The sequence below is a fragment of the Peromyscus leucopus genome, chromosome 3, assembly GCF_004664715.2.
Source record: "Peromyscus leucopus breed LL Stock chromosome 3, UCI_PerLeu_2.1, whole genome shotgun sequence".
NCBI classification, from domain to species: domain Eukaryota; kingdom Metazoa; phylum Chordata; class Mammalia; order Rodentia; family Cricetidae; genus Peromyscus; species Peromyscus leucopus.
Genome location: NC_051065.1, coordinates 27,603,487 through 27,615,769, shown reverse-complemented (window position 1 = coordinate 27,615,769; position 12,283 = coordinate 27,603,487). Strand labels below are relative to the sequence as shown.

General features: G+C 38.9%; 1 protein-coding gene across 15 annotated transcripts in view; it reads left to right on the top strand.

Moving 5' to 3' along the window:
• The window catches only part of Adam22 (ADAM metallopeptidase domain 22), a 219,605-nt gene that overhangs the window by 173,073 nt on the left and 34,249 nt on the right, over positions 1-12,283 (top strand). For all 15 annotated transcript variants that reach the window (XR_003733698.2, XM_028862267.2, XM_028862324.2 and 12 more), the window contains exons 19-24: positions 111-161; positions 374-437; positions 3,100-3,205; positions 5,792-5,911; positions 8,903-9,071; positions 10,980-11,094. Coding sequence is in view for 14 of the 15 variants with exons in the window: in XM_028862267.2 (XP_028718100.1) it covers positions 111-161; positions 374-437; positions 3,100-3,205; positions 5,792-5,911; positions 8,903-9,071; positions 10,980-11,094 (625 nt within the window). In the remaining variant the exon portion in view is untranslated. The remainder of the gene's footprint in view (positions 1-110; positions 162-373; positions 438-3,099; positions 3,206-5,791; positions 5,912-8,902; positions 9,072-10,979; positions 11,095-12,283) is intronic.

Here is a 12,283-nt window from a genome sequence, read left to right as displayed (position 1 = left end):
AGACTAGGTGTATTATCAACTGTGATTTTACTAAATGAGAACATTAGCAGGATTGAATCAGCCTTCTGTTTGGTCTACGTTTGGATGATAGCTTGTTTTTTTCTTCCTAGTGTGCCCCCAATGTACATAAAATGGACGGATATCCTTGTGATGGTACTCAGGTAGGCCACTCACTTTTCCCTAAAATTTCCATGGGTGCCAGCATGAGAGGAATACTGAAATTTTATCTCAATAAGAAGATGAGTTTGAATGGTTCATCATCAATTCAGATGACCACACTCATGGGCTGTATTTCCCAACTGTGTGTTCTTTTGCTGTTGTCTCGTACAGCAGACATTGTTTTTGCTGATGGATATTTGTTTTCTTATTTTAGGGAATTTGCTTTGGAGGAAGGTGTAAAACCAGAGATAGACAATGCAAATACATCTGGGGGCAAAGTAAGTTAAGTCATGTGGCTTGATTGTTTTTCCACAGCGTTGGCACACTCCTTTAAGGACATATGGGGCTGGAAGTAAATTGTTGATACTTAATGACTAGAGGCAGCTTAAAACCACTTCCGGATTGGGTAGGAGCACTTTTCTAGAAATGAGAGAAAGGCACCTTCTTTGAGAAGCAGTGGCCCACGGTTCTTGGCTAGTTGGCAATGCCTGTGGATGAGACAGAAGGTGCCTTTGCTGCCAGCCAGGCGAACCCACCTGGTGCACAGCTTGGAGAACAGAGCAGACTTGATTTCAGCCCCTCAGCTGAGTGCCCTTGAGCAAAAGATCCCATATGGCCCTTGTATAGCCATATGGGATGGACATGGTCTCTGGGTAGGGTGTCCTTGCCTTGGACCTAAGAATTTTAACTGAGTTGCTTTTTCCTCCTCTACTATCTTCTTTAAGCTCCAACTGGCTTTTGTAGTTATAGGTGACCTTCTGCTGAGGTAGCTGTCCTGTAAAAGACAAAAATGCTAATGTTATTCTCTTCAAAATCTGTTGAGTTTTAAAGGATAATATATAGCATTTATATTTAAATAATAGTATTTAAATTTACTAAATCTAAATTTTCATTTAAATGTTGTATTATATATTTTTTCCCAGAATTTCTAGGCAGTATTTTTGGAAGATGTTTTTCTTCTAAACTCTTTTTCTTCTAACACTTTCAGGCAGAGTATTACTATGTAGCCTAGCCGTGTATCTTGGCCAGTTAGACCTTGAATTTGTAAGCTTCTTGCCTCAGCTTCCCAAGTACTGGAATTACAGGCATGTGCTACCACGTCTAGATTATCCAAAGTTCTTTTGAAAGATGATTTGTACTAGAAAAAACTATAAAATGAATCATAATCCTTAGCTATCAGAAACAGTGGCTGGGCTGGGCAGTGGTGGTGCACGCCTTTAATCCCAGCACTCAGGAGGCACAGCCAGGTGGATCTCTGTGAGTTCGAGGCCAGCCTGGTCTACAGAGCTAGATCCAGGACAGGCACCAAAACTACACAGAGAAATCCTGTCTCGAAAAACAAACAAAACAAAACAAAACAAAACAAAAAAAAACAACAAAAAAAAAAGAAAGAAAAGAAAAAGAAAAAGAAATAATGGCTGGAATCCTTTATGTAAGGTGTGTTCTCTGAGTCTCTTGAGAAGCATTGAGATGAGGAAAACATTTAGTCATTCCAGTTTGTACTCTGTATCATTTTTTGTGGAATTTTTTTATGTCAGGGAATACTTTTGGGGATGTGACTCAAGTTTAATCATAAAGTTCATTTGTGTTTTATGTATATATTACATAACTTTATATAATATTTTTGGTATTTTTAATTCACCTGCATTTTTACTGAGACTTCTTATATTAGCTCAGGACATAGATTTCACTTTTTAAAAATACTTAGTGTGTGTATGTGTGTGTGTGTGTGTGTGTGTGATGCTCATGTATATGTGTGGCTGTGCATGCTTGTGCATTCACAGAAGCCAGAGGAGGACATCAAGTGTCCCAATCCGTCATCTCTACCTTATTCTCTTGAAACAGGCTCTCACTGACCAGGAGCTAAGCAGGCAGCCAGCAAGCTTTGCCCATCCTCCTGCCTCTGCTGCTCGTAGCTCAAGGGTCATAGGCACATGCAAGTTCACTCTTGGCTTTGTACATGATTTGAACCCAAGTCCTCACACTTGCGCAATATGTTCTGTTACTCACTGTGCTATCTCTTCAGCCTAGGTCATGTCATTTTCTGTGTGTGAATCTTGTTAGCTCTTGAAAGGTCTTAGAACACGAAGTGTTTCAGATTTTGGACTAGCAATACTTAACTTGTATTGCCAACTGACATTTGATTAGCTTACAAAAGTCTTCATTATTTTTTGGTTGGTTGGTTTTTGTTGTTTCTTTTCCTCTATTTCAAATAGGATCTCATGTTGCCAAAACTGGTCTTGAATCTCCTGGGTAATAGAGGATGACCTTGAACTCCTAATCCTCCTGCCTCCATCTCAGGATTGCTGAGATGAGATAACAAGCTTAGCCCACCCTCACTGGCTAGAAAATTATTTTGTTCTAGCAAGTGACTCTGAGAACCAGCTCTGGCTTCAGAAAAACCAAAACCTGTAAAGATGATGGAACTACCTTAAAATGGCTTTTGCATTTCAGAGATTTAGAATGAATCCGATCTCATCTAAAAGCAACATAGAAGTTTGTTTGTTTTATAGCAGTTAAAATTTGGTAAGCAAAGTGAAATCATGCTGCTGTTTCTGATTATACAGCACAGCTATTTGAATAACATTGCCCTTTGTAGTAATAAAGTTTCTGATTAAGACTCATGCATTTGGTACTGAGATTAAACTATGCATTCAAGGATGGCACCATCCCCTAATTAGTATCCTCAGTCTGTAGCTCAACTCCCCTCAAAGATCTATGTGTACTGGTTTTCCTGTTTCCAATAAGGTTTCATGGAAGATGCGCCCAAGCCATGTCTGTGATGTAGTACAACTTTTGTAAGTGATGGTGCAATTCTTGTTCCTGTCATTGATAACACTGTAGTAAACAAGTCCTTAAACTGTAGCTCCCCTCGCTGCAAACCTGTGAACAGCTCCTGAGTTTCCTCCATCACTGATGGGAAATTCTGTTCTGCTCCAGAGGTCACGGCATCTGACAAGTACTGCTATGAGAAGCTGAACATCGAGGGCACTGAGAAGGGTAACTGTGGAAAAGACAAAGACACCTGGATACAGTGCAACAAACGGTGAATGCTGATGTTAACCCAGACTGCATCCATCATCCCATTTACAAGCATAAATTCCAAGTGGGGTGTAAAACATGCTATCTTGTCTGTTCTCTTCATCTTTCCCCAGCATCACAAATGACCCCAATTCTTGACATGCACCTGCACCTCTTTCTTAGGGTTCAGGTTATCCTTGCAGTTGCTAAACTTTCTCACCTAAATAGGACCTCTCAGCATCTTAAGATTGAGGAAGATTAACTCCACTATCACCAATGCTGTTGAGTGAATTAGCTAGCTCTTTCCTTTCTAAACTACCTCTTGTCTTTGCTAAATGTCTTAGTGTTTCACTGTTCCAGCTAGATAAGAATAATTGACTCCATCTTTCTGCATGTTGTCCAAACATGAATCATAGTGGTTTTTCCCCTTTGTTCCTTACCATTGATGGGAATTTATCCTTTCATTTCCATTGTTAGTGTCATTAGCACAGCTAAGCCCTGTAATTTAACTACTGCAAAAATCCCTGGAGTTTTCTCTGCTGGCATTCTCAAATATACTATTACCAGAATAATCTTCTAAATCCTTTTGAATATGTCAATTCTTTGCTTAAATTTCATTAGTTCCCCATAGCTAATTAATAGAATAGTGCTTATCATATAGTGAAGGTACATTGTGTGCTGAGTAACAAAATAGTGCTTATCATGTAGTGAAGTACATGGTGTGCTGAGTAACAGAATAGTGCTTATCATGTAGTGAAGTACACGGTGTGCTGAGTAACAGAATAGTGCTTACCATACAGTGAAGGTACACGGAGTGCTGAGTACTTCGTCTCACTTTGATGAGCCTGAGACTTTAACATCATGACAGCATGACAGATGAAGAAACCAAGGCAAAATCGGTGTCTGTGCCCAAGATCCTGTAGCTAGGATTAAAAGGGAATTAGTATCTGGTTCTCTGAATTTTTCTGCTGAAAGTCTCTGGTCTTAATTAACAAATAAAATGGAACCCCAGGCTGGGCACAGTAGTGCAGACCCTTAATCCCAGCACTTGGGAAGCATAGGGAGATGGATCTCTGTGTCTGCAACAGTGAGTTCCAGACCAGGCCTGCATAGTGAGACCCTGTCTCAAAAGGGTAGGGGAGGAGAGCAGGAAGAACCCAGCCAGGCACCTCTGTGATGTGTGCCAAACCACGTTTTTTCTTTTCTCCTTTGTTCCTCCAAATTCTAGCAACCTTACTATTCTTGATACCTCCAGCACCCTGCCCTGTGTTAATGTGTTTGTTTGAGCTATTCATTCCTTAGAAGTAGTCTTTACATCTACATCTACACCAACACCAGTGAGAAATTCCTCCATTTTTCAAGGCCCATTTGGGAAAACTTTCTGTATAATTATCTCCTGATTAGCTCTCCTAATTCCCTTCTGAACTCTCACAGGCACAAACCTTGTGCTATTCTCATGGCCCTGGTCCTCAGCTCTTTATTTTGGACATGCTTATGCATGTGTTGTGTCTTCTCACACAATGGAGTTCCCTTGAAGATAAACATCATGTACCGATTTTGGTATAGATTCTAAATTACAAACATTAATTCTCATGAATAAAACTAAAAAGACTTGAATATTTCTTCTAAAATTTTGTTTATAAGATATAAATATATTTAGAATATAATTTTATATTTGCATATATTTCAATGTTTAAAATGCTTTTAAACAATAAATACCTTTTATATATTACGCATATATAATTTATACATTATATGTAATTATAAATAAATTAATACCTTTTATACATTAGTGATAAATATAGGTCCCCACTTTTCCCTGTTATCCATTATATAAAGTCTGATATTTCCATATGTGATTTTGCTGCTATGTTAATCAGGTTTTGGTTGTGGTTGTTGATTGCTTTGTTTTTTGACACAGGGTTTCTCTATGTGTAGACCAGGCTGGCCTCAAACTCACAAATCCATCTGTCTATGCCTCCCAAGTGCTAGGATTAAAAGGATGTGCCACCACTATCTGGCTTAATGTTTATATGATTTTTATTTAGATATATTATCATTATTGATAACTAAAATGTGTGTTAAAAGAATATATAAAGCAGTATTTTAATCCCAGCAGCTTATCTGTTAATTTCTAAACACGTATGATGTGTTTAGAAGGGTGGTGAGGCTATGTGGCTATGAGTCTATGTGAGCAGTAGATCTCCCCTCTTGGGTTTGGGGAGACAGGTTGCAGAAGCAGCTGTATTTCTCATGCAAAGTTCACTCACTCACCCAACACTAAACAAGTTTATCATGTCCAGCAGTACACTGTATGGAAATCATTCTGATAAAAATGTTTATTTGATGGATAATTTTCCTTAAACAAATATTGAGACAAGCTGGGAAGTTATTAGGATTTTGGGTCACCAGTTGGAGTTTTGAGAAGTCCGTTTTGAGAGCGGTAGGCAGTTGGCATGAGCTTGTTTTACTTTGCTTAGCATACATATAACTAATGTAGCTGATGGATAATAAATACTAATAAGAGAGAAGACGTTACTCCAAAAAAATACAAATTTCCTTTTGTCTTTGGGGAAGAGATCAAGTCAATAATTGTCCTCTTTTAACACAGGGATGTGCTTTGTGGTTACCTTTTATGCACCAATATTGGCAATATCCCAAGGCTTGGAGAACTCGATGGTGAAATCACATCTACATTAGTTGTGCAGCAAGGAAGAACATTAAACTGCAGGTAATTATATGACCATTCTATGACCGAATTAATAACTTTAATTCCTGAGAACACAGCTCGGACCTGCTGCTCTCTCCAGTGTTGTGCAAGTTCATAGTGGGGATGTGAATCTAGTTCATAAAGGTGACTGAGTAAATCCTAAAGAAAAGAAACGAGAAGTAGTTAAGAACGATGTGTGTAGACTGTTATGTCGTGGCTGGAAATATGTTCAGTTGCTCAGTAAAATCCTCCAGGTCTTGGCTTCCATTTCCTTCTTCTTTTTTTTTTTTTTTTTGGTTTTTCGAGACAGGGTTTCTCTGTGTAGCTTTGCACCTTTCCTGGGACTCACTTGGTAGCCCAGGCTGGCCTTGAACTCACAGAGATCCGCCTGGCTCTGCCTCCCGAGTGCTGGGATTAAAGGCGTGCGCCACCACCGCTCGGCCCCATTTCCTTCTTATCAAGGACCACTGGGACTTCTGGATAGAGTCACTCATCACATAACTGCTCATTTTGTTTCTTCCTGAAGTCCCACAAAATTAAATTTCCTTTGGAAGGTTTATATCTGCAGGAAAGCACAGAAATGGAGCAGAGGCAGTGACAATCCGTGTCTGGAATGTGTGCATTTAAATGGCTGTGTGGCTTACTCTTAGAGGAGGCTTTTGAGAAAGCTGGATTTGTACGTCAGTAAGAGGGAAGACTGAAACCCAGCCAAAGATGTCTTCTAATGTCTCCAAACCTGGCAGCATGATCTGCTGTTGAAGGAGAGATTAGATGAGTTTCAAGGAAGATTTTCAGATAAAAGAGGCAACGTGGAAGTTTGGGGAAAGAAAGAGAAAGAAAAAAGGGGACTCAGTCACAAAGGGGCCCGTGTACCCTTCCACTGGAGACTCAAGATTTGTCTCCATAGAGAATAAAAGAGAATGTTCAAGGGTTGATATCAGGGTCATGTGGAAGTGATTCAACCTTGGGGAATGCTCACTGAGAATGCTCTGGAAGGTCCAGTCATCTGTGTGGTCATTACTGACAGGCATGCAAAATAAAAGTCTCTAACATGAAAAACCAGAGTAAACAGAAAACCCCAAGAGACTTTTTATCATGAAATTAAAAAAAAAAAGTTCTACTTCAATCAAATAGACCATGGAAGAAAAAGATTCTTTTGGATTAAAATACAACAGCAAAAGTGAAGCTTAGTAGTTAAACTGTCTCCCTAGAAGAAGGGCAACAACAAAGAAAAGAAACTATCTTCCTTTCTGTCTTTCTGTCTGTCTGTCTGTCCGTCCATCCATCCATCCATCCATCCATCCATCCATCCATCCATCCATCCATCCATCTATCTATCTATCTATCTATCTATCTATCTATCTACCTAACTATCCATCCATCCATCTATCTTTTATTGCTTCTGTTTTCCTGGGAACCTTAACCAACCTTAACCTTAACCAATATATATTTACAAATATAAAAAAAATAAAGCAAACTTGGTTTTTACCTAAAAAAGAAAGAAATAGAACAACGAGGATGAACTCCCCAACTAGAACAGACATAAAGAAGACCAGAGAGATAGTAAGGAGGAAGTTGTCAACCAATGGCATCAGAGAAAGCTGTAACCTTCATTGTGGAAACTGAGCACTGTGGGGCAGAGAAGAGTCATCACGTTTCCACAGAAGAGGCTCAGGAATTAGGGTGGCTTAAGGTTTGGCACCAGGAGTCCAGGAATCAGAAGACACTTGGACAGTTATTTATAAATTAAAATTTTGTAGCAGGCCCAAGCCAGGGCTCCTGGAACACACCTCTAATCCCAGCACTCAGAGGCTGAGGCAGGAGCAGGATGGGTTTGAGATGAGCAGGACTATAGAACAAGATGCCATCTTAAAAAAAAAAATCAGATATACTTTGAGACTGGAAAGTGACATGTTAGCATGCAGATTTCCCCAAAACGTATTCTCCTATACTTCTCTTTAAAAAGTTAATGAAACAATTATACCCCATAAAAGTGAAGATTAAACAAAGTGAGAGAAAAACAAGGTATAGAGGAAGCAGAGTCTTCCCCTGAGAGATGGCATCACATAGAGGTTGATGGTGGGAGGGACCCAGGATTTACAGCTCTGTGCCAGGTACAGCGTAAAATCAGAACAGACAGGAAGGAGCTGGTGGGGACTCTAATAAGAGAGATGTCCTCAGGAAGATGAACTGGTGCTCAGCTGCATTTTCAGTGGAATTAATAGCCAGAGAGTTTGGATTAATTTTGTATTCAAGATGGAGATTTTTTTTATGGATTTTTTTTACTAGCATTGGCAAGGTATCATATGAAAATATTAGTTACATATATGCATTTTCAACTTGGTTTGTTATTTTATTTAATTCTAAGAGAAAACATGTGAGATGCGCTCCTGAGCAGTGACAGCAGAGGTTTAGTCATTCCCGTAGAATTTGCACATATGCAATGTCTGGGAGCATTGGAAACCAAACCCACTTCCAGTCCTTATTTGAAACACATTTGAAATCTTGATGCCTACTTAGTCAACCAATCAGACTTGCACCAAGTATCCAAGGAAAAATAATAGAGCTAGCTCAGTTCTGGCCCTTGCTGTATTAATTTTGTTTAAATTCTGTTCAATTTTAAATTAATTTTATATTAAATTAAATTTTGTTTAAATTCGGAGATAATATAATTATCTCTGAAAAGAGTTAGATCCAAAGTTTCTATTACTTTCTACACTTACAAGACACTTCTAGGTGTGATGATGTATACCTATAACCCTGGTGTATGGAAGATGGGGGCCAGAGAACAGAAGTTCAGAACAGCTTTGTTTGCATTAAGACTTTGATGCCAGCCTGGGATACATAAAATCCTATCTCAATGAAACAAAAAACAAGTAATTAACCATCCTTTGACTACTGGTTTTTATGAAAAAAAAACCAGAGAAGGAATATTTCTTTTTAGTTTTATACTTAAGATGAATTGTGAATTAATGGAATCCTCTTTTCTTTTTGCTTCCAATTTATTTTTAGCGGTGGGCATGTTAAGCTTGAAGAAGATGTTGATCTTGGCTACGTGGAAGATGGGACGCCCTGTGGTCCTCAGATGATGTGTTTGGAACATAGGTGTCTTTCTGTAGCTTCCTTCAACTTCAGCACTTGCGTGAGCAGTAAAGCAGGCACTGTTTGTTCAGGAAATGGAGTAAGTGCCAGAGCCTCACCTTGGAAAACCATCCATTTCTTTTCTGTTACACAAGTAGATCTAATGCTATAATGGCTCCTTAATTATGGACAGTGTGATTACCCAGTTTCTGGTTGTCATGTGAACACTAACTTGATCAAAGCTACTTGAATATTTTTGTTATATAGTCGAGAAAGTCTGGGAATAAGAAAGCTGGTAAATTTTCCTAATCAAATTCTTCTGTCTTCCTTTCCTGTGCTAAGAGGATGCCATACAGTGTAATGACAGGTTTTCTGCAAGTGATTTAGGAGATGGATTTTAGCAAACTATAATGGAATTTCTAAATGATTTTTTATTATTATTGCTAATTTTTTTTAATATCTTGACCGCAGTGTCTCCTCCTCCCTTCCCACTCAGTCCCTCCCCCAACCCACTCTGCCCTCCCATCCACTCCTCCTCCATTTCTATTCAGAAAGGGTCAGACCACCCATGGATATCAACAAAACATGGCATATCAAGTTTCAATAATACCAAGCGCCTCCCCTCATATTAAGGTTGGGCAAGGTGATCCAGTATGAGGAAAAGGGTCCCAAAAGCTGGCAAAAGAGTCAGAGACAGCCCCTGCTCCCACTTTTAGGAGTCCTGCAAGAAGACTAAGCTACACACTGTAATGTGGGGAGTGAGGAAAGAGAGTGAGCCAGATATTTAACTACTTAGGTCATCTGGGTGCAGCCGAATCAGCACTGACCACAGATAACTGTTGTAGCCACACTGGAGATAATAGCCAAGGTTAAAACTTGGAAATAATGAAGTCTTCAGGGGAAGTGCTGTTCATGGATGAACAGAAGAGTAGTACTTTTGATACTTTAATTCTGTTCTTTCAGAATTGTGTATTGGCTAGCATAGGTCTTATTTAAGTTGTAAGTCAAACACCAGTCCTCCATGAATGAACCCTCTACGAATATATCCAGTTTTCTCATTTTCATTAGGAATTCCTTACCAGCAGTTTGATTTTTTTTTTTTTGTTAGCATGTGATTTTTGGCATTACAGAATCTTTGATTGAATTGCTTGTTTTATCCGGTTGAGGCAACGGACCTCGTTTTGTAATTTGAAGCTTTCAGTCCTGATCATTTCATACAATGGATATCAAATGTCCTTGAGAGCTAAGCTTGGGCTGACAGTCACAGGGTCTCTTTACTTTAGAAAGCAACCAGTTGTCACTATCTACCAAAAACAGGAAATCTTATGGCACGTAAGAAAGAGAATACACATAGTTGTATAACTCTGCTCCAGTAACGTAAGAGGGGTTGTTTTACCCCCTTTCTATAATCACTAGGAGGATTTAGGGAAGTAGTTCTCATGGGGCTAAAGAAATGAGTGACTTTTTTAATCATCCTCCTAGTAAATTTTAAATACATGCTAAAACAAAATATGGTTTTTAACTAATAATGCTTAGTTTAATGGATTAACAAGAGTAAGATAATGTAAGTAATACTACATATTGCATAAAAATAATTTACAATATTCATGTGTTAAACAGAGGTATTAGCCTATATAATCAAAATGTTTTATTTATTATATGTGTACATGGTGTGTCTGTGTGTGCACACACATGCCGTGTGATATGTGATGGTCAGATAACATCCTGAAGGAGTCAGTTCTCTCCTTTCCTATACATGGATTCCTGGGACTGACTAAGGTTATGAGGCTCACATAGCAAGTGTTATAAACCCTGAGTCATCTTATCAGTCCCCTACATGTTTTTAAATTTGCAGTAACTCAACCGTATATATGGCAAAAAGCTAAAATCAGGATGGAAGTGTTCTTTATGGCAATCATTAAAGCCTGTGTGTGATAATTCTGAGTTGGGGTTTATTTGCTTCTCTGTAACAGAGAACTGATGTTCTGTTGGCACCTCTGGATTTTAGGTTTGCAGTAATGAGCTCAAATGTGTGTGCAACAGGCACTGGACGGGTGCCGACTGCAGCACCCATTTTCCGCACAATGATGATGCAAAGACTGGCATCACCCTGTCTGGCAATGGTAGGTATCTGCCTTGGCATTCTGTCATGCGTACATACAACAAATGAGGAATTTTCTCTGTATGTATTTGTATTTGAGAGTTTTATCATAACTCAGAAATAATGGTTATCTACGTGATTGGGGGGAGTCTACCTTGTGAAACCAATCATTTTCATTAAATTGTAAAGATTTGTCACGCTGAGTATAATTTAACTTACGGACTTTACCTTATTCTGTCCTACTTCAGAGGTTTTCAAATGTTATAATTACCTGAGGCTGTGAACAAACCCTAGCATCTTTAATTGATCTGTTCTTTGACAATGCCATGCATGTATCCAGTACATTCTGTCACAGCCATCCTCCCATACTCCCTCATGCTCCTCTCACTCCCAGCAACCCCTCCTTGTTCCATCAAGTTCTCACACGGCCTTCATGCCTTTTTTTTGTGTTTTTATTTTCTAACATGTCTTTGAAATTAATAAAGTATAGTGGTGTCTCAGTGGTTAAGAGCACATGTTGCTCTTGCAGAGGACCCAGGTTTAGTTCTCAGGACCCATATGATGGATTACAGCTATCCATTAACTCCAGTCCCAGGAGATCTGGCTCTCTCTTCTCACCTCATCGGGCCCCAGGCACGAACATACTATATATACACACAGACAAAACATCATACACATAAAATAAAGTCACACAAAATAAAGCATTCAATTTAAATGGATCATTACATAGTTTTGAACTGAGTAAACAAGATGAATGAGTTAATTTTTAAGTATTTAAAAATATTCTTTGTTATAGAGTCTCATTTCTATAGTCTAAACTCTGAGAAGTATAGAAGAAATGCAATTGACCAAGGTGATAAGGATGGAGGACATGGGTCAGACATGACAGGAAGGGCAGTTCTTCAGAAGAGAAAATTAAGTGTGGGCAGTTAAAGAGTTCACACTTTAGAGATGAAGATTTCCTGTAAACAGTTACATCATTTTTTCTTGTGGCTCCTTTCGTGTGGAATAATACTCAATTCCCAATGTTCACTCACCTCCCAAGGCTAAGAACAGACAAATGTCCTCATCTAAGTCATCTATACAGGTTTGAAATCTTAGTAATGTAACGTTAATAAAGCCCCAGCAGGATTAAAAATTTGATGTCCTCAGATGGCGATGGTAAATGGTAATGTGGAACTTGCCCCCAGGTGAGTGTGATATGAGTGTTT